This window comes from Panthera onca, chromosome D4 (assembly GCF_046562875.1).
Source record: "Panthera onca isolate mPanOnc1 chromosome D4, mPanOnc1 haplotype 2, whole genome shotgun sequence".
Taxonomy (NCBI): domain Eukaryota; kingdom Metazoa; phylum Chordata; class Mammalia; order Carnivora; family Felidae; genus Panthera; species Panthera onca.
Window position 1 is genome coordinate 73,925,992 of NC_138351.1, and position 26,790 is coordinate 73,952,781.

Here is a 26,790-nt window from a genome sequence, read left to right on the forward strand (position 1 = left end):
TCTCTCTCTCTCTCTCTCTCAAAAATAAATAAACATTAAAAAAATAATAAATCCCTGTTCTCCTTGATCTATTTGAGCAGAGAGAAAGAAGGAATGAATGACCAAATTAAATAGTATGTCACAAGGTGGTAAGTACTAAGGGGACACAGAGCAGAGGAAGCAGGACAGGGAATCCAAGAGGGATGGCAGTTTTAAACAGGGTGGTCAGGGTAGGCCTCACCAGGAGAGTGACATTCGGGAAAGACAAGGGGGAAATGCAGCGAGAAAAGCATACACGAAAAACCCTTCGCTGCCTCTCCTTTGTCCCCAAATCAATTCCTGACTTAAAACATAGCCTTTGGCTTGTTCTAGCCTGGATCCTGCTTTCTCCAGTCTCACCAACAGGGTCACACACACACACACACGCATGTGCACACATGTTCTGTCGCCACACTGGCCAACCTCGAATGTCCTACTCTTCCTGTGTCGCACATGGCAGATACATAATGCTAGTCACGGCATAAACATAAAATAACAGGGTTTGGGGAGAACAGAGGAGGCTAGTTGAATGCGGCAACATGGAAAACATACAAAAGTCCTAGCCACAGGGGCGCCTGGCTGGCTCAGTCGGCAGAGCATTCACCTCTTGATCTCTGGGCTGTGAGTTCAAGCCACACACTGAGTGTGGTGCCTACTTTACAAAAAAGTCCTAGTCATAAAGCGAGGCTTCCAACCTCACGCTCACTTCTAACCGCAGATCGTCAGCATGTGAAGGGGAAGTTAAAGGTCATCCATTCCGCCCCTCACTGGGGCCCAGAGATGGAGGGTGGCACCCTTGGGGTCCCACAGCCTTACCTGCACAGTGAGGCCAGATATGCTGCAGGAGTAACATTTTATGCACGCAGTTTTCTCGCGAGGCCCCAAGTTCCTCTACTGAGTGTCAGAAGGAGAGATGACTGGTTAGATTTCCCCTCCACCAACTGACCACACATGAGCTGAGTGCTGCCGTTGGAGGGGCCCCTCGCAGATCTCTGCGACATCCGAGGCAGCGTCATCTTTCCTGACTGAGGATTCTGTCTGGGGGCTCTAGGTATGTGCTGGAAAAGACAAGGGCAGAATCTTTGTTGTTCCTCAGGAGGAGAGGACCGTCAAAATACAGAATCCAGAAATGATCTCTTGGCTGCGGACCAAGGCTTGACTGGCTGTGGTGGGATCTTACGAGCTGGGGTTCTGTGTGTGGTTGGCACCAGATTCTCTGCCCGGGGTCTGGAGGAGGGGAGTCTCTGGTGGCTCAGAAAGAAAAGGGGCACTTTAGAACTTCAGGGCTAGAGTGTTACAGCCATAACACACATGAGGAAGTTAGAACTAAGTGTGAAGGTCACCGGATTGTGACAAAGCCAACAAAAACAGGCAAATGAATAAAGCTGTGTTGTCAGTTCTTCTACGGGGGGATGGAGGCATGGGCTAAGGGAACGCATGAGAGAGCCTGCTTGCGTGAAGGTCAAGTCTTCTTACTCCTGTTTCCCAGGTGAGGCCCAGGGAGGTGAAAAATTACACCCAAATCTCCAAATCCCTCCCAAGCTCTTGCGACCCAGATGCTTCAAGAATATCCATGAGCTTCCTCCATGGACCAGAGCATTCCCCTCAGCAGGGCTCCCTCCCAGACCCCCTCATGATGTCAGTCCCATATTCTTTCCCTGAGGCTGACCTGATCCCTGACGCCCCTCTAACCCCCACTATCCTTCAGACTGAGGCTCTTACAAACTGCCTGACCCTGAGCAAGTGTCTTGACCTTTGGCGATCTGCTTCCTCTCCAGAAATATCTGTGCTAATGACAACAAGGGCTACCATTTATTGAGCAAGCTCCCATAACCAGGTTCTGTACTGAAAATTTAATACACGAGGCTTCATTTAAGCCTTAGAACATCCCTATGATGTTCTGTCATTATTTTCATTTTATTCTGTCATTATTTTCATTTTATTGACCAGGAAACTGAGGCTCAGAAACACAATACCTTTTGCCTGAGGTCCCAAAGCCAATACTTGCTGGCTCAGGATTTGAACTGAGGTCACACTCCAGGCTCAAGTCCTCTACTATTACTGTCTCTGGTAAGATTTCTCTGAGGTTTCCTTTTTCCCACTGGACAACTGTGTATTTAAAAATGAGGGCGCCTGGGTGGCTCAGTTAGTTAAGCGTCTGACTTCAGCTCAGGTCATGATCTCATGGTTGATGGGTTTGAGCCCTGCGTCAGGCTCTGTGCTGACAGCTCAGAACCTGGAGCCTGCTTTGGATTCTGTGTCTCCCTCTCTCTCTCTACACCTCCCCCACTTGCACTCTCTCTCTCTTAAAAATAAATAAACATTAAAAAAATGAAATACTGTTAAAGGTCACTCATCCCCCAGAAAATTCCCTGCACCTCGAAAAATTGGATGGATAAAACGGGCAGACAATACACAAACAGAGATACCAATAAGAAAAAAGTTTACCACCCTAGTAATCAAAGAAATACAAGTTAAAATTAAAACTGTGTGTTGCTTTTTTGCTTATCAGATTGGAAAAGATAGAAAAAGAACAGCCACATTTAAAAGCCGAGGGCATAATTTAATTTACTCCTGATTTGTTGCTATTTTGCCCATAGAATGGACTTTATAATTTTTCACTCGTGTAAAGCTTTGCTCGCGTTATTAGAAGAGCAATAAACTTTTTAAATGATAATTGCAAAGACAGGTCAAGTGCAAAACTGGGTAAGGAGCCAAACGGTGCGCAGGACGGAGCCCCCGCTGCGCTGGCGACTCCAGCTGGCGCGCCGCCGGCTCGGGGACCCGTGGGTGCGCCCCAGGCCGCCCGGAGTGAGGCCTCACGTGGGGACCACAACTCCCAGGCACCCGCGCGCCCGCCTCACCCCGACATGTGACCGCGCCGCCCGGGTCGCGATCGCGGCGGCGGCTGGACGGACTCGGAGCTGGGAGCCCCGAGCGAGCAGCAGCAGCTCCAGCGCCCGCTCGGCGCGCTCACCTCAAAGGTGAGTGCAGGCTCCGCCGACAGCGACGACGCGGGGCGGGTGGCCCGGGCGGGACCCTCGAGTGCCCGTCGCCCCTTGGCCAGGAGCGAGCCTTGGGGGGACGCGGGAGGCGGAGCTGGCGGTGGCTTTGCTTTGGGGTTTTCTCTTATTTGTGCCTCCCGCTGGGAGTCAGTCCGGCCCGACCGGACGAGCGGTGGAGGCGCGGTGGGTGAAGACGGACTTGGCCGAGGGTTCCCTGCCCTGGGGGCAGTGACTTGGCGAAGATTACGAGAAGGCCCCCATCAGGAGCTAAGGCCCGGTGCACTTCACGCACCGAGAACACGCCCGGAGGGGGGGGGGGGGTGGGAGGGGGCTCTCTGTCGCGGCTAGCCTGTGGTCTGAATCTCTGGGGGGGGAAAAAGCCCAGACCCAGCTACTTTCCATCTTCCCTACATTTGGGTAGGAAGTGGCATTTCAGACTATTTTTTTTAGGTGGAGTTCACCTGGGAGAGAATGACAGCTTGCCAGACTCTTTGGTCTTCGAAGAAATCGTAATACATCCCACGAAGAATGTCATAGAATTGAGGATACAGGAAGCCAACACTGGTCACTTAGTCGAAGGCTCACCCCCCACCTCCTACTGGGTTTCTAAAAGGGGAAATAGAGGGGAAGAGCCGGGCAGCACAGGACGGGGACATAAGCTCCCCCCTGAACTCTTGGGTTTATAAATGAGAGAGCGCTTCTCAAAGTGTAAGTAACCGCAGATGAGAACGTAAAGAAAACAAGACCATGATTGCTCTCTTCTTCACCACAGCCTCTCCCTGCCCAGGGTGGGGCCCTGAATAAGGCACAGATAAGTTAGACGTGGGGTCTGGAGGCTGAGATTCCACCCAAGTGGGGAAACGAGGGTAGGGCGCTGCCTCATGCATATCTGACCACAGGGCCCTGTTTCACTGAAAAATGCAGCCCCAACTCAGAGTATTGCTGATTTGAGTCTTGTTCTCCAGTTGAAAAGGCAAGGGTAGGCGAGGCTTTGTCTTCCCCCGATTCTTCACTCCCCAGTAGGTGGAACCACTCTCCGGGCACTTCCAGCTTGGAACATACTAAACTCCGTCTTCCCCCTGGCTGCCTCCTGCGCAACACCCCCCCCCCCCCCGCCACCCCCTGCTTCAGATGTCCAAGCCATCTGTCTTCCTGGCTGGGTTAGGTACCTCCCCAGGGGGCTTAATCCCCAGCACCCCCCAGGAAGCATCCCCTGTGCCTCCCTTGCACTGAACTACATACACCTGTTGTAATGATCTCTTCCCTTCCCTCTCCCCTGATGGATGGTTAGTTCTGTGAGGGCCAAGGACTTGTCTCGTTTGTCTCCGTATCTGCAGCATCTGCATCCCTAGCAAAACGAAAATCAATGTTTGTCAGCTGAATTACATTTATTGCTCTGTGGGTGTTCAAGTCCACAGCAAAAGTTGTTTGAGGCTCCTGAGAGCGCTGGCCCAGGCCCAAGGATGATAGAAGGAAGCCAGTTAGGGAACTTCTCTGATTAACTAGCCGTTGGGGACATTCCAGTCATGCCAACCACTTTATTAAGTGAACCCAGAGAGGGGGCATATGGTGCAATACCCCCTCTGCTCCCAACGCAGAGATGGTGCCCAAGGCTTCTGTTCAAGCTGAATGAGCGTAACTCTAGTGTAAATGGAGTCTCACAGGACGATTGGTACTTGTTTGTTTTCATATGTCCATCTTTTGTGAACATTTTGTCAAGTCAACGTATATGCTTTTTGAAATCTTAACAAGGGATGTCTGGCTGGTAGGACTCAAAATGATTTATACTTTCTTTTTGGTACTGTTTCAGCTTTTTACATTAAGCAGGTACCCCTTTCCCATTAGGGGGATAAAAAGCTATTTTTATCTCAGAATTCTTCAACATGATTTTTATATGATTCTTAGGTTTCCCTTTTCCTCTTATGTGGTCTTGGGCAAATCCCTTCCCCTGCTGGGACTCATTTTCCCCATCTGGGAATGAGATGGAGGTAGAGAGAGGCCAAGTGGGACCAGATCAGTGTTTTTCACACTGAGTTTCTGCAGAGCTCGGACCTCTCTCCCCAACTCACTCAGAACCCCGGGTTTTATATGGTGGAGTTACAAGGAAGATTTTATTTGCCAATGATCCCTGGCAACACACACACACACACACACACACACACACCAAAAACAGAACAAAACAAAACGGAGTTGAAAGCCAGGGGACTAAAAAAAAAAAAACCCTTTGAGAGAAAAAAAAAGTGATGCCCAGCATGGTGACTATAGTTAATACTACTGTATTGTATATTTAAGACTTGCTGAGAGAGTAGATCTTAAAAATTCTCATCACAAGAAGAAAATTTGTAACTGAGCAGTAATGGATGTTAAGCTAGTCTTACTAGCTGATCATTTCACAATATATACAAATAGTGAATCATGTTGTACACCTGAAACTAATATAGAGTTACATGTTAATTATATCACAATAAAAGAAACTCTCGGGGCGCCTGGGTGGCTCAGTCGGTTAAGCGTCTGACTTCAGCCCGGGTCACGATCTCGCGGTCCGTGAGTTCGAGCCCCGCGTCGGGCTCTGGGCTGATGGCTCGGAGCCTGGAGCCTGCTTCCGATTCTGTGTCTCCCTCTCTCTCTGCCCCTCCCCGATTCATGCTCTGTCTCTCTCTGTCTCAAAAATAAAATAAACGTTAATGAAAAAAAAAAATTAAAAAAAAAGAAACTCTCTAAGGACACTCTAGCTCTGACATTGGGGGATTCTAATACTTGCCTTAGAAGGCAAAGCTTCTGTCATCTGATCCCACTCAGCCAGGGTCCCCTTAGCTGGCGGAGCCCTGACGGTATTTGCAGAGCCGCTGCTGAGGACTGAGGTCCTACTTACCCAGTGATGAGAGAGGACCTTCCTTTCCCTGAGACGGTGGACTAATACTGATCCCTCCGGCTTTAATGTTGCCGGACACAGTCATTAAGTCTGGTGTGGGTATCGAGAATCGCCACCTGGCTCCCTTCTTGTCCTCCTTTCTTGGCGATCAAGGGGAGCATAGCATCCTGGAATCCTGGCTTGGCATCCAACTAGACCCGGCTTAGAATCTCAGCTCTGCCAACTTCCTAGCCTTGGCACCTTCAGCAGATTACTTAACTCCTCTGAGGCTAGTTTCCCCAAGTTTCCTTTCCATGAGATGGGCCTAATTGTCCCTGTCACACACAGGGCTGTTGTGAACTGAGATTATGTATAAAGAACCCTTGATGCCCCCCGCCGACACAGGATGGGCAAGGCGCTCTTTGAGAAGGGCACTCGGATGGCGGCTGCGTGGTCTGTGCTTCTGCCTTCCTTCTTTCTGCGAGGTGGAGAGCTCATCGAGGGCAGAGATGTTAACATTTGTCCAGAATGCTGGGCACAGAATGGGGTCACCAAATGTTTAATGTAAAATGAGCAGACGGATGTGGAGCACAGCGTGGAGACGGCGGCATTGGCCCCTCCAGGATACACATGGCTGGAACAGAATGGCTAGGGCCTGGGGTAAGAGAGGCAGCCGTTCCACAGTCCGGTGCTTCCCCACTGGGTTTGGAGGGCACAGAGGGGACATCTCAGCGAGACCTGACAACACCGACCTGTGTGGTAGTCCCCACACCTCACTTCCACCTGGAGCAGGACCAGCTCCATGATAGCTCTGCTGTGCACCTGCTGTGGGGCCTTGGGTGCGTCCCTGCCCGGCCTGGCCTCAAGTTGGTCCTGGGGACAGCTAATGTCCCTTCCTGCACTTAAGACCAGTGACCTCACTCCTCTGGGCCTTTAGGGGAGGCTGCTGGAGAGCATTAGGGGCCATGACTTCCACTGCCCTAAGCCCCCTGTAATGCAGATTCCTTTCTCTTTCAGATGCATTTCATTTTCTCCGATGAGGTGGTGCTTCTGTTTGATTTTTGGAGTGTCCACAGTCCTGCAGGTAAGAATTGAGAAGCCTAGGCTTGTAGCTTGGAAAGCCTGGTAGCTCTAGGCAGTGGACAGCCTGGGTTCTCTTTATGCTCTGTGGACATTTAAGTGGGCTTAAATGTAAGGGCCTGACTCCTCTTACATTAACATTGAGCAGGAACTTTGCATTTATAATTCCATTTGCAAGCACTGCTTTTCAGATCCCAAAAGGCACCATTATCTCACTGTCACAAAGGCCCAGAGAGAGGCCAAGGATACAGCTTTTGCCTCTACTACAAGAGAAGGAACTGAAGCCCAGAGAGGGAAAGAGACTCATCCAGGGTCACACAGCGAGTAAACCCTCAGAGCCAGAAGTAGATCGAGGTGTCTTGTCTCCTAGTACCTCCTTCATAGCATGCCCAGCGTCAGTTCAGAAACCCAGAGCAGCCGCTGCTGGCTGGGCTTCAGACGAGACACCAGTTTACAAGAGAAGGATAGGGCTTTGACTTGAAAAGGCAGAGCTGGGCCCGAATTCACGATGGAGTTCTGGTTCAGCTTCAATAACTGCATTTTAAAAGTAGAATGAAAGTGGCCCACATGCCCATCCTTGCAGGCGTCGATCAAATAAATCATGATCATGCCTTCAGCAGGTTACCATGCCGGGGATCCCAGTCGGTAGTACCCCTTCTCAAGGCTCTGAGTCGACTGTGCTCTGCCAGGCGGTCCCCCTCAAAGCCTCTCAGGCAGGTGCAGTCAGACAGTGGCTGGGACTGGAGTCCTCCTGAAGACCTCCTCATGTTTCAGTCGACCGCTCGCTGCTGGCTGTCAGCGAGGACCTCAGCGGAGGTTGTTGGCCGAAGCCCTCCGTGTGGCGTCTCCTATGGCCCCCCGGTTTCCTGTGGCAGGGCAGCTGGGTTCCAAGGAGCGAGTGTGTCAAGAGAACAAGGTAGAAGTGCATGGGATTTTTAAGACCCAGCCTTGGAAGTCACAGAGCCTCACTTCCACCTATATTGGGTGAGGAAGTCACAAAGGTCTTCTCAGCCTACAAGGTGGGGGGCATGGACCCCACCACTTGATGGCAGGATGCTGACATTGTAAGCAGAACACGTTGGCAGGGATAGGGTGAGGTGGCCGTCTTTGGAAAATAGACTCTATCACAGACACTATGAAACCCCAGAAATAAGGCAGATCTGTGTGAACTAAGGGGAACCTCTGTACAAGGTGTACTTGGATGGCGACGTCAGATGCAGAAGAATATGCACAGACAGGATGCTGTCGTTCAGACAAAGGCTTATATTGACAGCGAGGATCCCTGGAAAGCTATGGAGGAAAACGCTCCAGGGAGACGACCGGGGTTTTAGGGACTGGGCTGGGAGGAAGACTAACCTTTCACTGTATACCCTTTTGCACCAGTTGAATTTGTACCATATGCATGTAATTACATGTAATTTTATATTTTAAATAACCTGCATCTTTTGTAGATGATTTCCTCCTGGGAGCCCAATAAAATAACTATAGCTGGACCATTTAGTATCCCTCCTCTTGTCTTGTAAAACCAAAGTAGCAATTAGCAGCTAATTTTACACAGCAGCCCTAGTAAGCACTTAATGTTTTCCGTAAAATAACTTACTGGTTCCCCTCCCCCCCCCCACTATTATACAAGCAATAAACACAGTAGAAACTTTGGGAAGTTAGGTGAGAAGAAAATAAAACTCTCTTATATCCTGGGGTGCCTGGGTGGCTCAGTCGGTTGAGTGTCTGACTCTTGATTTCGGCTCAGGTCATGATCCCAGGGTCATGAGATCGAGCCCCATGTTGGGCTCTGCACTGAGCATGGAGCCTGCTTGGGGTTCTCTCTCCCCCCTCCCTTTGCCCCTCCCCCGCTCATTCTCTCTAAAATAAATCTCTTATATCCTAATTTGCTAAGATGATTACGACTCCTTTGCTGAATCTCCCTTCTTCCAGACTTTTCTATGTACATACTCATAAATGGAACCTCACTGTACATGCTCTTCCCTTAACAAGAAGTCATGACAGGGGACGCCTGGATGGCTCAGCCTGTTGAGTGTCTGACTCGTGATTTCGGCTCAGGCGGTGATCTTGAGGTCGTGAGATAGAGTCCCACATTGTGCTCTGCGCTGGGCGCGGAGCCTGCTTGGGATTCGCTCTCTGCCCCTTCCCTGCTTGTGCCTTCTCTCAAAAAAAGAAAAAAAAAAGCAGTCTTGACAGAGACTTGTGACCCCTGCAGGGGGAGCAGCTGGGGGCGGTGGCATGTGTCTTCTTCACCCTAGGACCCTACCTTTCCCAGAGGGCTTCTCTTCCTGACCTCAAAGCCATACCCCGATAGGCCAAAGAGAGGGAAAGAGACAGTGAAGTTCTGAGCCCACGGCAGGGGGAGAAGATGCAAGAGAGGCGGATGGGATGGATTCAGAGGGAATGGGTGGAGGTGGTCTCCTGCCTCCTATCCCAGGCCCCAGGGGAAGCTGCCAGAAGGCGAGCACGGCTTGCCCGGCCCGGTCTCTGCAACTCGGCTTCGTTTGACAGGCATGGCCCTTTCCGTGCTGGTGGTCCTGTTCCTGGCCGTGTTGTACGAAAGCATCAAGGTTGGCAAAGCCAAGCTGCTCCACCAGGCTGTAGTGAGTGTGTCCGTCCTCTCCAGCCAGCAGCTCACTGAGGAGACAGACCAGGATTCTTCAGCCTCAGACTCGGCCCCGGTCAGCAGAGCCCGCCTCAGGTAACAGGCACAGTGTGTGGGGAACGGCAGAGTACTACTCACAGTCACCCTGAGAGAGAGGCTGGGCCCACAGGGCATTAGCCCCACTTCACAGAAAGCAAATCGAGGCCCAAGGAACAAAACTTGCCGAAGTGCTTACCGTGAGTAAGTAGTGAGGACACCTGATGCCCAGGCCAGAGCTGTGAACAGCCACTTGGGAGGCTCAGACCTTCAGAACTCTGTGCAGGCCTCTGCCTAGCAATACGGGTGTCCACCCGGCCCCCCTCCAAATCTCAGCAGTTTCTTAGGTCACTAAGGTTTCCAAACCCAGGATGGAATCTGCAGCTGTCCCTACACAAGTAGTAAGAATTGCTGTCGGCAGTGGATCCATCTGGGTCAGGGAGCCCCCTCCTCCTTCCTCCCCCTCCTCCCCATCCCAGTCTGATAAGGCAGTCCCGTAGGGTCCCAGTTCTGCCCTCTCTCCAGCTCCAGCCGTGCGTCAGGAGCCTGTCTGCTCCTTACACGGGCGTCTCTACTATACACACCCACCCTGCAAGGGAGGTGTTCTTATTCCTGTTTAGGGAAACAAAACCTCAGAGAGGTTAAGTTATTTGTGTTAAGTGGCAGAGCCAGGAGCTGATCTGCCACCAAAGCCCATGTTCTTTCCATTGTAGTATTGCCTCCCACAGTAGATTCAGAAGGAAAAAAAAAATCTGCTTTACTGATTGATGAGTTTGTATTATCCTTTATCAGACATGACAGAATACATGTCTCATTTTCCCTTTTGCCTAGGATGCCAGGAAGCTCAGAGCTAAATGTAGTAAAGAAGTGATTATCCAAGGCTCCTTGTACAAGGCCCTGTCCCGTCAGTGGTTTCTCATAGAGCTCTTTGAAAAGAAATCTCTTCTGGGTGAAGCATACAAATTACAAATAAGCTGGTCCTGTAACTCAGCTGCTCTTTCCGCTTCCTGACACCAGCTCCTAGCTTCCAGCTCATTACCAACATTAACATGGCTCTCCTTTTCATCTAGGTGGTTTTTCTGTCACTTTGGCCAGTCTCTAATCCATGTCGTTCAGGTGGTCATAGGCTACTTCATGATGCTGGCTGTCATGTCCTACAACACCTGGATTTTCTTCGGCGTGATCCTTGGCTCTGCTGTAGGATACTACCTAGCCTATCCACTTCTCAGCATGGTTTAGCTGGTGAGGGCTCTGCGGGCACCGAGGGCTAGAGAGAGCTGGGCCCCCTCTTCCAGACATTGAAATTCCAGCCCCATGTCTCCCGTTTCTTCTGATGGCGGTTCCTCTCCTCGCTCCCAGCTCTTGGAGACTTTCGGCTGAAGCCGGCACTTGCTGCCTGGAGTTTGGAGGCCACCGCAGCTACCTCTGTCCTCAGCCATCATGCACAGGGCCCGGGCATGGTCATTTTGTGCCTTAGTAAGGCTTCTGTGGCCCGAGGGAGAGTGGAGAGACCAGAACCTGGGGACAGGGTTGCTGAACTCATGATGATTTATTTCTGTGACTCAAAAATTAAGAATTTCCAAAGATCTTCAAGACAGGGAGATGGGTTCTGGGTGACGAAGGTCATGGAAGCTGGATACCTTCTGCTCTCGTGATTTGTGCCTTATGTAGAGGAGCATCTTCCACTGGCCTTCCTGACCTCTTCTGTCTGAGGGATGGAGACCACACTGGCTCCTTTTTCTCACCTTTCTGCCTTTGGGACACATAAAGATTGTCCCCTGCTGTGGATCATGAGAACAAACTAAGATTTTTCATTTTCCCCATTGAACCCCTGGTTGGCAATTTTGCACATTAATACGAGACAAAATTTTTAATGAAATGACTTCATGTTATTCATGATGGACAGCAACTTCTGCTGGGAACTGTTTCTCTTTCTTGTGGGCAGAGTGAGTGACAGCAGATTAAAGGCAGAGGAGCTGGACTTATCCTCTGGATAGGGAGCTTCTCCCATCAGACAGCACTGCCTGAGGGAGGAAGACAGTCTAAGGGCTTGAGGTGTCTGGGGCACTTTCCATGGCTCCAATGCCTCCTTTGAACCGGATCCTTCTTTTACGCAGAACGGAGAACTGCACTGAATATTCAATACTTAACGTTCTCTATTTATTACTTCCTGCTCAGCCATAATCATCTGGTGGGGAAACATGATTTCATTCACTTGAAATGCTGGGTAAGCCATGGGGGCTGCTGACCGAAGACACGATAAGCAATCAAACCAAAGCATTACATTTGTAGACTTAGATGGAACTCTCCAGATAGTTCACGTTACAGAAAAAGGAAATAAGAGACCCAGGGAGGGAAAATCACTGCTGTATACTGTAATGTCTGCGTTCAAGTACCTCACGGGCTAGATGGAAGACGGTCTTAAGCTTTGGGGATTAAAAAAGAAATATACATTTTAATAAATATATATATTTTAAATGACGTGTGACCATTCTTGTGTTTCTCCTCACTGAGACAGCAAGCACACGCCGCCCCCCCCCCCCCCCACCTTATAACTCAGCAGGAGCTGAGACTGAGTCTGTGCACCTGCTATGAAGACAACTCTGTGCTCAGGGAAGCCAGCCCTGAAACGCCACGCACTCAGGCAGACACCCCACAACCTTAGCCGAGCCGACAGTCATTCTTATGCTCACACACCAAATACTGACTGGGGGCTGTGCCGTGAGAAAAACAACGGTTTGTCACACAGACTGCAAAGCACCTTCTCTCCCTAGGCCAGAAGCAAAAATACATCAAACCCCCCTCTTCAATTTACAGTGACAACAGCAACAGAAAGTATGTGCCGCCTTCAATATTGACCAGCACAACCTCCGTGCCTCAGCAGGAAACTGGAAGGCTGTTCTGTGTCATGACGGATGGAAGGTTTCCAGTGTCCAGTGCGGTCTCACTGATGCAGCCTCAACGTATCCAGTTATCCGTGCTGAGCGGCTAAGGCTCCCTCCCCTGGGTACTGCTGAGATGAGCACTTCCATGGGTGACCGGCAACCTCTTTGGTTTGATACAGCCTCTAAAGGTGTGTGGGGCCTGAACAGCACAGAAGGCTTTTAGAAAATCTATGCTCTAGAGAAGCTAGTTAGACTAAGCATGTGGACATTCTTCAGGGCCAAGTCACAAAAGGTAGCACCTTCACTAACCTGAATTTTTAAAAATTTAACAGACACCTAGCTTTGTACATGCCAGTGTCCTAAGCACTTTACAGTATTAACTAATTTAACCTTCACAACAAGGTAGGAAATCTGTCCGTCTCAGAAAAGAGGAAGCTGAGCACTGTGAGTGGCAGAGCTAGGAGGCAGGGCCAGGCAGCCTGGCCCGAATCCGCTCATCAGCACAGATGAGGGGGAGGCTAAGAGAGTAACTGGCTAGGACCACATGATGCCCAGTGGCACGAGGCTGACTGTATGTAGACTGTGGGGACTGAAAAGTCCGTGCTGTGTATTTTACCACAACAGTCCAGAGATTCTGTTCCAGGAGATCTGGGATGGGGCCCAGGAGCCTGTATTTCTTACAAGCACCACTGCCCTCTTCCCTCAACGCAGTGATGGTCGCCACCATGGTGGACCAGAGTCCAGGCTCTAGAATAGGCTGGCCAGGATCTGAATTCTCGTCCTCTTGCTTCATAGCTATGTGACCTTGGACAAATTAATTTACCTCGAAGCCTCAGTCTCTATAAAATGGGGTAACAGTGTCTTCTGCAAGGGCCATGGAGATGAGACAGTCTGTATAAAGCACTCAACAACAGAGCTGAGTCAATGGTAGTTCTGTTGCCCAGCCCCACTTATGGCAGACAAGCTCACAAAAGATCCGTCTTCACAAAGGATGGTGTCAGGCCATGGGAATTCAGGAGCCTATCTCACAAACATTTTAAACCAGGGAACGTTTTTGTTAAAATTATTCTTTTTGAAGACTGGTTGCATGGTCTTTGGAAGAAGTAAAATGACCACGTATATTTTCTCACTACTCTTCTCGGCATTTGCCCTGGCCCTGAGTCCACAGGGAAAGGAAAGCTGCTCTCAAAGAGAAGAATCAGGGATGCCTGGGTGGCTCAGGTGGTTAAGCATCTGATTCTTAAGTTTGGCTCAGGTCATGATGTCAGTCGTGAGATCGAGCCCCACACCGGGCTCTGCACTGAGTGTAGAGGCTACTTGGGATTCTTTCTCCCTCTCTCTCCACCCCGCCTTCCCTCCCCCTCTCAAAATAAATAAACTTAAAAAAAGGGGGGGGAGGAGAATCAGTCCCTCAGGTGCCATGATGAATGATAATGCAGCGTTTGGACCCTCCCACCTTCTGTCCACGGCTTCCTAGGGTGCAAGACTGAGTGTGCCAGATCAAGCGAACGAAATGACGGGTTCTCAGATAACCACGATGCCCCAAGCCTTCAACGGCTGGGACGAATGGGGACAGCAGAGTGGGGACATTCCTTGAAAGCCTGAGTTCCGGGGTACCCAGGGAGTATGTCTTAATGCTTTTGTGCATGTTAACCAACCCAGGTCTGTTACAACTCTTACCCTGAGGTTCCCAGAGAGGAGCACGGCCTGCCTTAGCACCAAATTCGATTTCTCCCCAAGAGCTTGTGTCAAGTTCCATTGCAGACATTTATTTGAGTTTTGTTAATTTCAAATATTCATTGACCTCTTGTATCAGATTTAAGGCAGAGAAAAGATACATGTCCCAGGACTGCAGGGAAGGCTGTTAACCAAACCGGGGTTTAGACAGTGTAATCCACCCTGGGTTCCACCAGGGAGACCTCACCCGAGGCGACAGGTTCTGTTGCTGGTGCACAGTTGAGCATCGGGAGGCAGATCAGTCTGAGTTAGTGAAGAGACTAAAAAGCTCACAAGAGGACGGGACTCTTGTAGGTGACTGGCTGGAGGCTACCCACCAGCCTTTCCTCCCAACGGGACACTGAGGCGGGACCCCAACGTTGTGAAGACAGGCTCACGCTCCTCTCGGACCAGCCGGGCGGGGCGCTCAGAAGCTGGGGAACTCGGATATCTGCACCGCTGTCCTCAGAACGCTCACCTTCACCTCCCCCTGTGGCTCGTCTAGACCCAGGGCTGGCTGTGCAAAATCGCGCTTAGGGAAGGGGCGGTAGAGAAACCTTTGCACCGGTTTCCTGGGGCTTCATCCCAGCCAGTCAATGTCATCATCATCGTCATCATCTCCAAAAAGGGGTGTCGGGGGCGGGCGTCCCTTCAAGCTCTGCCAAAACAGGAAAGAGTAGTCAGTCCTCACTTGTCCCTGCACCACACGGCCTTCCCGCCTGTGTGAGGGGAAGTGAACTGACACCCGTTCCCGGCTCCAGGTTGGAAAGGAGGGTGTTGGTTACGGTTTTACTGAAAGGACTAACCCCGAGGCCATCAAACCTGGGCTTCCAGATAAAGCTGAGACAAGCGGGCAGAGAAGGGAGGCGATCTTCCAACACAGACACAAGAAGACCAACTTTGTTTGGCTAATTTGGTCATTTATTTGTGAAACACATGTATCGATTTGACAGGTTTCTTCTCATGCAGTGACTTACACATTTCGTGTGGGAAAAGCAGGGTCGATAGGGGAGAGATGGGAGCAGGAGGAAGAAAGAGAGAAGCAGAGCAGCCCTAAGGGGAGAGAGAAGATGCAGGAAGATGAAGGGAGGCTGGAAAGAATACAGCTCCATCCGAAAAAACATTGCTGTGGCCCATGGTGGCCTGTCTGGTTCTAGATGTGACCCCGCCATTTGAGAGAGAGTTGAGTTCAGCGGCTTGGCCACATTACCAAGTGGAGAAGCCAAGAGATGAAGAAAGCCCAGGAGCACAGGGCCACGGCCCCCGCATCCTTGATCTCACTGGCCCTTCCCTCGCTTCCTCCACCCGGGTAGTAGGAAAAGGGGGATTAACGGGCTATGGAGGAAATTCCCCTACTTTTCATGACTTGAGCTCCTGGCCTTTTCTTCTGGCTTGGTGGGGACCAGGTCCCATGGGGGCAGCAGGGATTGATGCCGGAGAAAGGCACGCACAGACCACCCCCTACTAAGATACCTCCTGCTATGAGCTACCCTGGCCCAGGGTCAGTCTTCACAGGGCCGGCCAAACAGAAGGCAGCATGATGTGGTCAGGGGTGCCTGGGCTGATCCCATCTCCACCACCAACTAACAGACCTTGTGCCTCTCGCTGGGCATCAACTAGGTGATCTCTACGCTCTGACAGTAGTGAATAAAAATGTGGCTCACTGCTTCTGTTCTATTCCGGCTCTCCATTTACCAGCATGATAACCCTGAGCATGTTATTTAAACTTGCTGAGCCTCAGTCCTCTTTCCTATAGAACAGGATAAAAGTGCCTACCTCACTGGATTAGTAGCGTATTCAATGAGAATGTCTGTGAGGTTTTCAGAGTACCCCGGAAATAGGAATTAACTTGGTAGTATTCATAGTAATACCAATAATATACTGCTAATTAAACACTCCAACTATTTAGGGCAGCCACTTGGGATACTCAATTGGTTTTTCGTTCTTATTTTTAAGTGCAGAATTCATATGCAGAATTCCTGAACGGAAATGTAATTGTTGAAGGCTAACAGGAGGAAATGGTGCGTGTCCCGCAGGGGCACAGGCAGGAGGGAAAGGTTTTGGTAGATGCAAGCCAGCTCCTTGCTCTGCCACACCCCCTGGTTCTGGCCAAAGGCAAAGCCCACTCTGGCTGACATGTGAGGGGAGAAAATGTGCCCCCAGTCACCGCACGTTTCTGTCCTTGGGACAGGCTGAGCCTGAGGCTGGTGTGTGTTCTCCATCCACGCCTCCTCTAGTGACATTCCCATCAGAGCAGCTGAATGTCCTAGTGACAGCCTGGCGTTGCGGAGTGGGGACAGGCTGCACGGGCAAGCTGCTTCCGGCCGCCACCCTGGAGCTCTGTAGAGCGAGGCTGTTTTCTACCCTGGGTGTTGTGGTGACAAAACAAGACAGCAGCTTGGAAAGCAGGCTGGGGAAGCAGGAACGCTCAGAAACAGGTGCCCAGTTCAGGAGGAGCCCAGCTCTGCCACTAATTCCCTCTGTGGCTTTGGGTAAACCACCTTTTGGAGCCTCAGTTTCTCTGTCTATGAATAAGGATGCAAGACAAGACCTTCCAAGTCCCTTCAGGTTGTATAATGCACATGGTCTCTGAGCAGACCTGAGGGAACCTGAGGCTGTAGCGTTTTAATGCAGGACTGAGCGGCGCAACTTCCTTCACTGACAGTAGAAACCATTCCCACATGGACGGAGATCGTGATCCTTTTTCAGGAGTGAAGTGGTATCTGCCCATCCCCCCTCTGCTTACAGAGCTGCCCCCTCCCAGCCCCAAGCCTGCTCCCACAGGGCGCTGCACACAGAGCCCAGGGTGTGGGCCACCCACAGACTCCGGTCCTCTTCTCAGGGCCAGCGGGGAAGGGCCCCCAGGTAGTGGCAGGAGGACTCGGCAGTGTCTGGGATTTCCTTACCACCTCATCTTCATCCTCCTCGTCAGGCTGTGCTTTGGGCCTCGAAACTTTCAGAGTTGCCCCTTTAAACAGTTCATCTTCTTCATCCCCAGAGAGACTGAAGGAAAAATCAAGAAAATCAAGTCACAGACAATGTTGCTGTTCCTGTTCCAGCCCACGGCGCCCACACGAGGAAAGAATTCAACAGCTGTGATGACCACCCAGGAACTCCTCCCGCCTCCATGCTAGCCTCTGGCGCTCCTACTCCCTTCATAACCTACAGCCAGCGTGATCTTTTAAAACGAATATATCAGGCCGTGTCACTTTTTTGCTTAAATCCCTTTAGTAGCTTTTCATGGTAAAGTCCAAACTTCTAAGAGTGATACAAAATCTCACATGACTCGGTCCCTACTTCATTCTCCAATCTCAGGTTAACACCACTCTCCTACTTACTGTGCCTTCTTTAGTTCCTTGATTGTGTCATGTCCCTTTCTACCACAGGGCCCTTACACGTGCTGTTCCTGCTTTCTGCAGTCTCTTCCTCCCACTCCTGGCATTGAAGGCTCCTTTCCATTCTTTAGGTCCCAGTTTAAAAATTGCATTCTCAGAATCCTTCCCTAACCTCTCTATCTAAAGTAGAATAATTCCCCCTTTATTCTCTATTATAATAATAGAGAATTTCTTTTTTATGCACTTATCATACTTTTATAATACATAAATATTTGTCTGTCTTCCCCACTAGACTATAAGCTCCTTAACTCAAGAACCAAATCTGCCTTGCCTACCACCCTATCACAGTGCCAACCACAGAGCCTCTCACATTACATGACTGAATGAATAAGCGAATCAGAGAGTCCACCTCTGAGGATGCGTTATCAGCCCTAGAAAAACCAGCGGCAACCTCCACATGCAGCCGCCTTGTTCTGGAAACTCTGCTAAGGCAGACATACCTGGTGTGCTGAGAACAGTGGTTGGGTCCGCCTGCTGCTCCAACAGCTGGAGAACCCGCCTCTGTGCCCCCTGGCTCCCTATAGGGAACAGCGGAGCTAGTGACATCCTCATCTTTCTTGAGCTCTGGAGGCTGAGGCTCTTCTCCTGGACTTTCGGACCCCGAGGCTAGTGGGTCCCCCTTCAAGAGGTGTGAAGTCAGGGACAGTCTCGCAGTGCTTTCTGGCTCCTCAACACAGGGATTTTCCAATGGGCTGGCAAGTGTCTCCTCGCACTCAGAGTCCACAAGTACAGGGCCCGGAGGCATAGGGGGAACGGAAGTCGGAGGCCCCAGAGCTCTCTGGGAGGGGCCACAAGTCAGTTCAGGTGAGAGGGACCCCTCTTCTATCTCTGAGAGCGCCTCTGCTTCTGAGGGCTCCCCTTCCCTTCCCTGTACCTCTTCCTGGGGAGTGAGGAGGACCCGAGGAGGCGGGGGGACAGCCTCCTGCACTGCCTGCTCCGGTGACAGTGAGGGGGACCCCTGCATCTCCCTGCTCAGGGGCGCTGGAGGCGGTCCAGCACTGCCTGAGACTGAAGGTTGCCGAGGCCGCTCTTCTTTCTCCTCCTCCTCTTCTTCACTGCTGCTCTGTCCCTTGTCTTGCTCGTGTTGGTTTAACAGCTGAAGAGTCACCATCTGTTCAAAAGCCAAGGAGGAGGAGATGACCGCTAAGAGGAAAACAGCAGGCATTCCTATCACTTCCGTCCCTGGTCCCTGTTTACACAACTACTCATGCAGCTCAAATGACTTTGCCTCTTCCTCTCACAGGAGGCTGCCCTTATGTATCCAGATAAAAGTCACTCCAATTATCCTAATTATTGATGAACAGTCTGGAATACCTTTGAAATTTATGATCCCTTGGAAGGTACTTAAGCAACAAGATACCCGCTTCAGTGAAACAATCAACAGCCGGCCACACCTTGATGGTATTCATGATGGTCCCCAGAACAGCCCTGCCATTGTAAGATTCCTCCAGCTCGAACTCTCCCCGTAAGGACTGGAACACCTGGTTCATGATCTTCTTGACCTGTGTGAAGACATGAGGAGAGCGAAACAAAACTTGTATGCTGCCAGAATGGAGTGATCAAGGGACGCGTGTCAGCTCTAGAGAGGCGTTTGGAGGGCTGAAATGAAGCCTCCTGGAACCGATCAGACAACACAGCTGGTCATGAACTGAGACGCCGAAGGCTGTCACTGTGGAGGATGATGTTAAATAAGGAACCGTGTTGGATGGAAGGGCTACCAGGGACAGGCGAGCTGTGACACGTGTGCCCACAGCTGCTTAAATAGCATTTATTGCTGCTTCTTCCCACCATGGTCACCACCGGAGCTGCCGTGGGCTATGACGATTAGTGGTACCAGATGCTGGGCACGCTCCTCATTCTTGTAAATTAGAGGCACTTCCCTTATCTGTCAAAACCTCAGGATAGGGCCCTCTGGGCTTTGCCACCAAAGTGACGGGCTCCAAGGGGTTAATTTTTACTTAAGTCAAACAAGTGGTCTATCACTAAAGGCAGAAAATAAAGCTATCAACACAACACATTGGCCACATTCTTTCTGAATGCCTGCTACGCTCATCAATCCCCTGATACGACCTGGGCTGCTTCTTCGAAATACTCACCTTCTCTGAGGGGTCAGTGGCAGCAGCTGCAACCCCAGACATGTGGGACTTGTTCTCCAGGTCTTTGGTGTGCTGTTCATTTTGCTCTGTCAGGGCTGTGACCTGGGCCTGGAGAGCTAGACACTGCAAAACAACCAGACCGTGGCCATGGCCTCGGGAGCCTGCACTGCCAGATCCAAGTCAGGACACCCAGGAGGACCAGAACCATCCTAAGCATCAGTGTTAACCTCAGGAAGGTCTGCTGGTGTCCATACGCCCCGCCCACCCCAGGCCTGCTGACTCAGGGCATTCTATTTCCTCATCACTCAGCCTCAACTCACAATTTTGTCTCTGCTTCCCCAGTAAGGCCACTCGCACTGTTCTAACCAGGTCAAAAGCATGATGAGAAAAGGGGGGATGTAAGTCCAGGGACACAGACATATAAACACCAGTCATTAGAAGCAGCCTATTCACCTGCAAGACTGCCTTCATCACCTGTGGGTCCAAGATTTTCAACTAGATACTGTAAGGGTGGACAGTGACCTCCAGACGTGGGGACTTTCATACCAAGACCCTACCCATCTTCTAGCTCTGTCATTTTCGTGCCAATGAGTCTACCATACCCACGCCCCATCCCATCTGTGTGCTTCCGCCCAGGGTGTTCTGCCGCCTTCTTCACCTTCCCGAGGCCACTTGTCCTTCTTGGCTCTGCTCCCTTAGGCACTTCCTCTTCTGCGCCTCACAGCACTCAGTGCTGATCTGTGTCTGTCTCCCTTTCTTGACTGTGAGGTTCTCGAGGGCAGAGTCCTTTGTAAGCCCTTTCCCTAACGGTATCTGGAGTCCAACTGGCACTCAATAAAGATTTGCGTCATAAATGACCAAATAATGGAATTAAACACCTTCCAGAACACCAGTGCTGCCTTTTCTCTCTCGAGGTCACAGACCTGTCATCCCAAATCAGTAAGACTACTGACAGACCGGAGAATTGAGCAAGTGTGGTTTGGTTTTGGTTTTCGAGCTGGTAACATCTTTTAGGTTCAAAAGAATTTACGAGACTCCACGTGTTCACGTCACATTAACCGTGCTAAGCTGTCTGGCCCAGGAGAAACACCTACCTTTTCCTGAAGGCGGAGCAGCTCCTGCTGGCTGGCGTCTCTCTGCACACACACTTCCTGGTACTGCAGCAGATGTTCATCCTTGGCAGAGGCCAACAGGTGTTCACATTTTGCTTCCCACTGGGTCTGCAGCTCAGCCTGTACGAGAGACAGCTGCCAAGAGAATGGAATGACCGCATCCCGGGCGAGAGCCGTCACAGCTAGGGAAGCCCATCTTTCATTAGGCAAAAAGAATAAGCTAACAGCCCAGACTTCATAGGAACACAACTATTTGAAAGACCTTGATTACTTTCAAAGTAAATGTACTTTGTAAACGTAGGGACGCAGATGTCATTGGCTGTCGGGAGTCTAAAAACTACTCCAACCAGATAAAGGTGTGACTGCCCAGCAAGGTTGCAAGAGGACAGGACCGTGACGTGATCACACTTTTCAGAATCTGGGCCCTAAACCTTACAGGTTCAGAAGAAACAGTTTTGTCAAAGTTCCCAGAGGTGACCAAACTGAGGGCACCAATTCACTCAACAGTTAGACGCACAAATATGAATTTATGAACTTACAAGGAGAAAGGTCTCTGTCAAATGGACTAGAGATCCAGGTGTGCCCTGCCACTCTCCCGGGCTTCCCCGCCTGATTTACCCAAGTAAATCCCTTTTTTCCAAGGATGATCATGTACCTGAAGGCCTATTTCCAAGTGCGTCAGTTTCCCGTTACCTGCTCTGCAGCTGCTTGGTCTGTGGACACCCGAGCCTTTTTCAAGAGCTGCCGAAGCTTGTCCAGTTCCTCCTGGTAGGACTTACGGATTTCATCGATCTCCTCCTCGGCCCGACAGCGCTCTTGAGCAGACTTCTTTTTCCTTTCAGAGAGGTTCTTAGGAATAAGAGAACCATCGTCAGCTCTGGCTGTTTGACCAAGGATCAATGCAGAAGGTGGTGATATTGGTGGTAGCTTTGGACCCTGCTGGGTCCTTCTGGAAACAATTCAACGTTAAATTTAATTTTCCTTCTATATTTAACATTCTCAGCTACTGGACGAGAAAAATTGTGACAAGAAGAAAGGAAAACAAGAATGGTTTTATCTACAATTCTATTAAGAGATGGTAAATATCTTAACAGTGTAAGAGCATAGGGAAGTGGACACTTTCATACCTGCTAGTAGGAAAATAAATAGGTATTCTCTCTTTGGATGGCAATTTAGCAGTCCTGTGAAAGGAATTTCAAAATATACACACCCAGGAATCTCACAAATTACCATTTATCTTAAGGAAGCAATAAATCATGCCCACAAAAACTGTGTTACAAGGGTGGTCACTGTAGTGGTATCTGTAACAATGAAAAACTAAAACAGCCCCCCCAAAAATCAGAAGGAATTAGGTTAAAAAAAAAAAAAAACTGATAAAATCAGAAGAAACTGAAAATGAAAACCAAGATTTATCCCCTAAAAAGGAACCAGGCCACAAAGCCCTTACTAAAGAGTTTTATAGAAATGTCAGAAACAGTTTGTTCTTTTCATATTTAAACTGTTCCAGAACAGAGGAAAAAACCAGGAATGTTCCCATTTTGTTCAATGGGGCTAGTTTAGGCTGACCTTAAAATTTTAACACAACAAAAGATACTACAAATACTAAATAATATTTGTAACATCTCTGAGTGACAAAGGATGAACACCCTCAGTAATGTTTATAAATCAAACTAATATTACAACAGGAAAAGAGAGCAAAGGACATTAAAAAGAAAATTTACAGAAGAAATACAAATAGGTATTAAATATATGAAAGCTTTACTACTAACAAAAATACATGTTAAAACAAGACAGCATACCGCACCTATCAGACTATGAATATTAGAAAAACTGACATAAGCCGAGGTGGAAAGAATATAGAGAAACGGGCTTCCACAATGCTGGAAATGTAAGCCAGCATACCCTTCTTTGAAAATAATCTGGCAATGTGCATTTTAAAACTTTAGATGTGTAGCATTTCCTGTGATCTAGCAATTCTAATTCAAGCAATCAAGGTTATGGAAATGCTCAAATAAATTCACAAAAAATAAATATATAATACAAGGATGTCTACAGCAGCAATGCCTGAAATTGTGAAAAAACAGAAATATAAATATCCATCAACAGATGAATAAATAAATTATGGTATAACCTCACAGTAGACTAGACTACTATGCTGTAGTTAAATGGAATGAGAAAGTTCTCATTCTTAGTAGTACAATGTCCAGGATGTTAAAAAAAAAAAAAAAAAGCATTAAGCATAATTATCTTATCGTTAAAAAATGATCCGTGTACATATATGTATGCGTAAGTGCAGGTGTACATATGTTTTATACACACAGAAAACAACCTGCACGGATAATCATGCGTTGTTTACAGTTGTTACCTCTAACGCTTGAGATTGGAGAGGAAAACAAGATAAATTTTATTTTTGATTTTATACTTTTCTGTCTTATTTGTATTTGTTACAATGAACACATGCTACTGTTAACATTTAAAGGAAAATAAAAATGTTTATTAAAAGCTGATCCTGGGGCGCCTGGGTGGCTCAGTCGGTTAGGCGGCCAACTTCGGCTCAGGTCATGATCTTGCGGTCCGTGAGTTCTAGCCCCGCATCGGGCTCTGTGCTGACAGCTCAGAGCCTGGAGCCTGCTTCATATTCTGTGTCTCCCTCTCTCTGACCCTCCCCTGTTCATGCTCTGTCTCTCCCTGTCTCAAAAATAAATAAACGTTAAAAAAAAAAAAATTTAAAAGCTGATCCTGGCCACCTGAGTCCAACAGAGAAACTTTAGTTGTAGAACTCACCTTTTCCAGAGAATCCTTCTCAGCTCGAAGATCTGCCAGCTCCTCCTCCAGGGAGGTCACCTTGAGCTCCAGTTGTCTCCGGCTTTGCTTTTCACTTTTGAATTTGGACTGTGCTTGCTCGGAGGTTTCCTGGAGCTCTGGGATATAACGACAAAGAGACTACTAGCCGCACAACCAGGGGCATCCCAGCCGCTCCTCCAAACCGCACCCCAAGGTCTCCCAATTCAACCACGTGAGCGCCTTCCTCTCACTCCCTTTGGCACCAACTCACTGACCAGCAAAAGGTGTATCAGGTCACGAACCAACACCCTCACCGACCCATGCTCATTTCTCTGTGTGTGTCACCTTCTCTACAAAATTGAAAGGAAACATTTGAAGCAGTCCGAAACCACCGGCGACATGTATCAGTGCCACAATCCTCTTTCAGTCATCGGCTCCACACACTGAACTGATCTTTATTTAGCTTTAGTCCAGGCCCTGTCTCACCGCCCGGTAAGATACTCCCAACCTTCTTGGTAGTTGGGACATTCTACCAAGAGTTTGCTTTTAAAGCACCAAACAGGGGGGTACCTGGGTGGCTCAGTCAGTTAAGCGATCGATTTTGGCTCAGGTCATGATCTCACAGTTGATGGGTTTGAGCCCCATATCAGACTCTGTGCTGACCGCCCAGAGCCTGGAGCCTGCTTCCGTCTGGATTCTGTTGTCTCCCTCTCTCTCTGCCCCTCACCCACTTGCAGACTGCCTCTCTCTCTCTTTCAAAAATAAATAAACATAAAAAAAAAAAAATCAAACAGGGGCGGCTGGGTGGCTCATTCAGTCTCTTGATTTCAGCTCAGGTCATTATCCTAGGGTCATGGATGGAGCCTTGTGTTGGGTTCTGTGCTAAGTGTGGAACCTGCTTAAGATTCATTCTCTCTCTCTCTCTCTCTCTCTCTCCCCCCCCCCCCCACCCTCCCGACCAGCTCACACTATCTCTCTCTTTAAAAAAAATAATAAAACATAAAATATCAAATAAATGCTCAAATAAAGCTATTTGTAATATTTCTTAAAAAGGTAACACCTCAAAGTTACATTTGTTGGGAAAACTTTTGAGACCCTTATGGCGCTTTAGAAGTAATCGTCCTAGGGCATCACCAAAGCAGAAAAGAAGACATCTGTACAACATTCAAATCTAAGACTGTCCCTCAGGTGCACCCGGGGGACACTCTAAAAGGGAAAGGGTATATCTTCAAGGTATCACTCTAATGACTGACATCAGTGTTTTTAGCTCTTTTCAGGCAAGCAAACTTTGTGTCTTCCCAGTTCTGCTGCTGCTCCAGCTATGCCCCACCCCCGGTCCCATCTGTGCCTTTCACATTTGTTCCTATACACCGAGGTGCATGAATCAGGTGCATGAAGCACTCTGGGCTTCCCAAATCTTCTATTCAAGGCCCCGTGTCTTGAGCAGCACCTTTGTGCCAGGCATTGAACTAACACTAACTTGGAGAAAAGGACTTAGCGAAGATGAGCAAGACACCATCCTTGTCCTCCAGAGGCTTGTATTCTAGGAGGGAACACGGACATGTAAATCGTGCTGATCTAAGGCTAACTCTGATAATGTCAGAATAACGTACTTAGAGGTAAAGGATTTTAAAGGAAATCAAATGTTGTAGGAAAAAAAACCAAGAAAGTTTCTGAAGAATGAATTCTGGAGAATTAGAGGCAAACATTGGTGACAGCAGACACACCAAGTCCAGGGAAGAGCATGGAGGAAAAACAAGACAAGAACCACAGGATGGGCTGAAGCTGCAGCAGGCTGGTTAGGATGTCCAGAGCCAAGATGAACTGAGCAACATAAGAGGAAGTAGGCCAAGCTGGAGAGCCAGACTGAAGGGCTGGAGTCCACCCTCTAAAAAGAAGGCAACCGCCACAGGAAGCATTTCTTCCTTAAACTTCCAATGAGTCACGAGTTAGAGGAACCCATTAACTCAAAGGTACTGAAGGCAACACTGGCCCAAACAAAGTAGAAGAGTGGCGGCTGGTCTATCCAGACGGGTAGTCCATTCTTTAGTTGTCCTTTATGTCAAGCAATCGTGTAGGTTGATACAGGCCTACTTTCATTTTTGCCTCAGTCCCTCCCAAGCAAAGTTCATGAGCGTCATGACAAATGGATGGGGAGGAAGGACACGGTTAAATTCCTTTTTATAATAATAATAATAATAATAATAATAATAATAATTGTTATTATTATTATTTATTAAGTAAACTCTACCCCCAGCGTGAGGCTTGAACTCACGACCCTGAGATCAAGAGTCACGTGCTGTTCTGAATGAGCCACCTAGGTGCCCCACACTTTCATTCTTGAAGTTTAAACGGCAAACGTCGCAGCCCCTCCACCAACGACGCACCTGAGAGCTCTGCCTGCAGTTTGACGAGCTGACCCTTGAGGAGGTCTGTCTCCTTCAAGCTTTCTGTCAGCTGCATCTGCAGTTCCGCTTCCTTCTTCTGGTGAGCGGTCACCTTCAGCTGCAGACGAGAGACTTGAGCGGTGGCTGCTGTTAACTCTTCTGTCACCTTGGCCTGAATAGTAACAAAGTATGACGCCACTTCAAACACAGCTGTCCCTTGCCTCCAAGTGAGGACCCAACCGCACACACTCTGCTGACTGAACTGGCAGGAAGGGAGCTAACCCTTAACATGCATTAAACCGAAATCAAGCCTTCAATATGCGTCTCTGGTCCACGAATTCCCTTGCGGAAATCCGTCCTTAGGAAGCATTCAGCGAAATTACAAAAATTTTGCCACGAGATCTTCACTGCCGATTGTTTCCAGTTGCAAAAGAGTGGAAAAATAAAATGCTGGGAAATGGGCTTGATGAAGCAAATTGTGATACATCTATCCTGCATGCAACTATCAAGAACGGGGTATGAGAGAAGACGTCGGGGACAGAGCCACAGCCTACTATTAAATGTTACCAATCTGATACGTGAGAAATGGTATCCCTGCCCGTTTTCTAACTTTCCTAGGATAAACACGTATGGTTTTTTTTTTTTTTTTAATAAGAAAAGGATCTTTTAAAATTTAAACTGAACGCCTTCAACACCGTCAACTTGTGAGTTTGCAGCTTCTCCCTAGAGGTCCTGACCACTGGCAGTATTACGATGGAAAGCTCAACCACATGAGAGCAACTGTGCTGGGGGTTCTTGGAAGCACAGAGCTAACAAA

The 26,790-nt window shown here is 49.0% G+C and overlaps 2 protein-coding genes and 1 long non-coding RNA gene across 8 annotated transcripts in view; 1 reads left to right on the forward strand and 2 right to left on the reverse strand.

Annotated features, from left to right (window-relative positions):
* Positions 1 to 2,872: 2,872 nt before the first annotated feature.
* On the forward strand, positions 2,873 to 12,590 carry SLC31A2 (solute carrier family 31 member 2). 3 transcript variants are annotated; one of them, XM_060608972.3, is made up of 4 exons: positions 2,873 to 3,002; positions 6,892 to 6,958; positions 9,469 to 9,658; positions 12,416 to 12,590. In XM_060608972.3, the coding sequence occupies exons 2-4, from the start codon at positions 6,892 to 6,894 to the stop codon at positions 12,588 to 12,590; spliced, it is 432 nt and encodes a 143-aa protein (XP_060464955.1). In that variant the 5' UTR covers positions 2,873 to 3,002. The 3 variants fall into 3 exon arrangements, with proteins under 3 accessions (XP_060464955.1, XP_060464958.1, XP_078292693.1); XM_060608975.3 differs by lacking the exon at positions 12,416 to 12,590 and adding an exon at positions 10,669 to 12,076; XM_078436567.2 differs by lacking the exon at positions 2,873 to 3,002 and adding an exon at positions 3,381 to 3,731.
* Positions 5,284 to 9,270, reverse strand: LOC132663061 (uncharacterized). The gene is made up of 2 exons (XR_009602829.3): positions 5,749 to 9,270; positions 5,284 to 5,509 (listed from the first exon to the last, which is right to left on the reverse strand). It is a non-coding gene; the product is annotated as an uncharacterized LOC132663061 (long non-coding RNA).
* Positions 12,591 to 14,226: 1,636 nt separating the features above from the next.
* FKBP15 (FKBP prolyl isomerase family member 15) overlaps positions 14,227 to 26,790 on the reverse strand; it is a 57,774-nt gene continuing 45,210 nt past the window's right edge. For 2 of the 4 annotated variants that reach the window (XM_060608967.3, XM_078436566.2), the window contains 9 exons: positions 25,974 to 26,145; positions 23,587 to 23,723; positions 21,496 to 21,651; positions 20,785 to 20,937; positions 19,691 to 19,813; positions 18,989 to 19,096; positions 18,035 to 18,705; positions 17,106 to 17,202; positions 14,227 to 14,857 (listed from right to left, as the gene is read on the reverse strand). In XM_060608967.3, the coding sequence (XP_060464950.2) occupies positions 14,780 to 14,857; positions 17,106 to 17,202; positions 18,035 to 18,705; positions 18,989 to 19,096; positions 19,691 to 19,813; positions 20,785 to 20,937; positions 21,496 to 21,651; positions 23,587 to 23,723; positions 25,974 to 26,145 (1,695 nt within the window). In that variant the 3' untranslated portion in view covers positions 14,227 to 14,779. The remainder of the gene's footprint in view (positions 14,858 to 17,105; positions 17,203 to 18,034; positions 18,706 to 18,988; positions 19,097 to 19,690; positions 19,814 to 20,784; positions 20,938 to 21,495; positions 21,652 to 23,586; positions 23,724 to 25,973; positions 26,146 to 26,790) is intronic. The other 2 variants (XM_060608969.3, XM_060608968.3) reach the window with 2 other exon arrangements.

What these genes read in the sequence shown, in the direction of transcription:
- SLC31A2 (XM_060608972.3), top strand. Translation starts at nt 6,892, where the DNA reads ATGCATTTCATTTTCTCCGATGAGGTGGTGCTTCTGTTTGATTTTTGG. An exon ending in GAGTGTCCACAGTCCTGCAG is followed by an intron (nt 6,959 to 9,468) that starts GTAAGAATTGAG and finishes TTCGTTTGACAG; the next exon opens with GCATGGCCCTTTCCGTGCTG. An exon ending in GTCAGCAGAGCCCGCCTCAG is followed by an intron (nt 9,659 to 12,415) that starts GTAACAGGCACA and finishes TTCAATTTACAG; the next exon opens with TGACAACAGCAACAGAAAGT.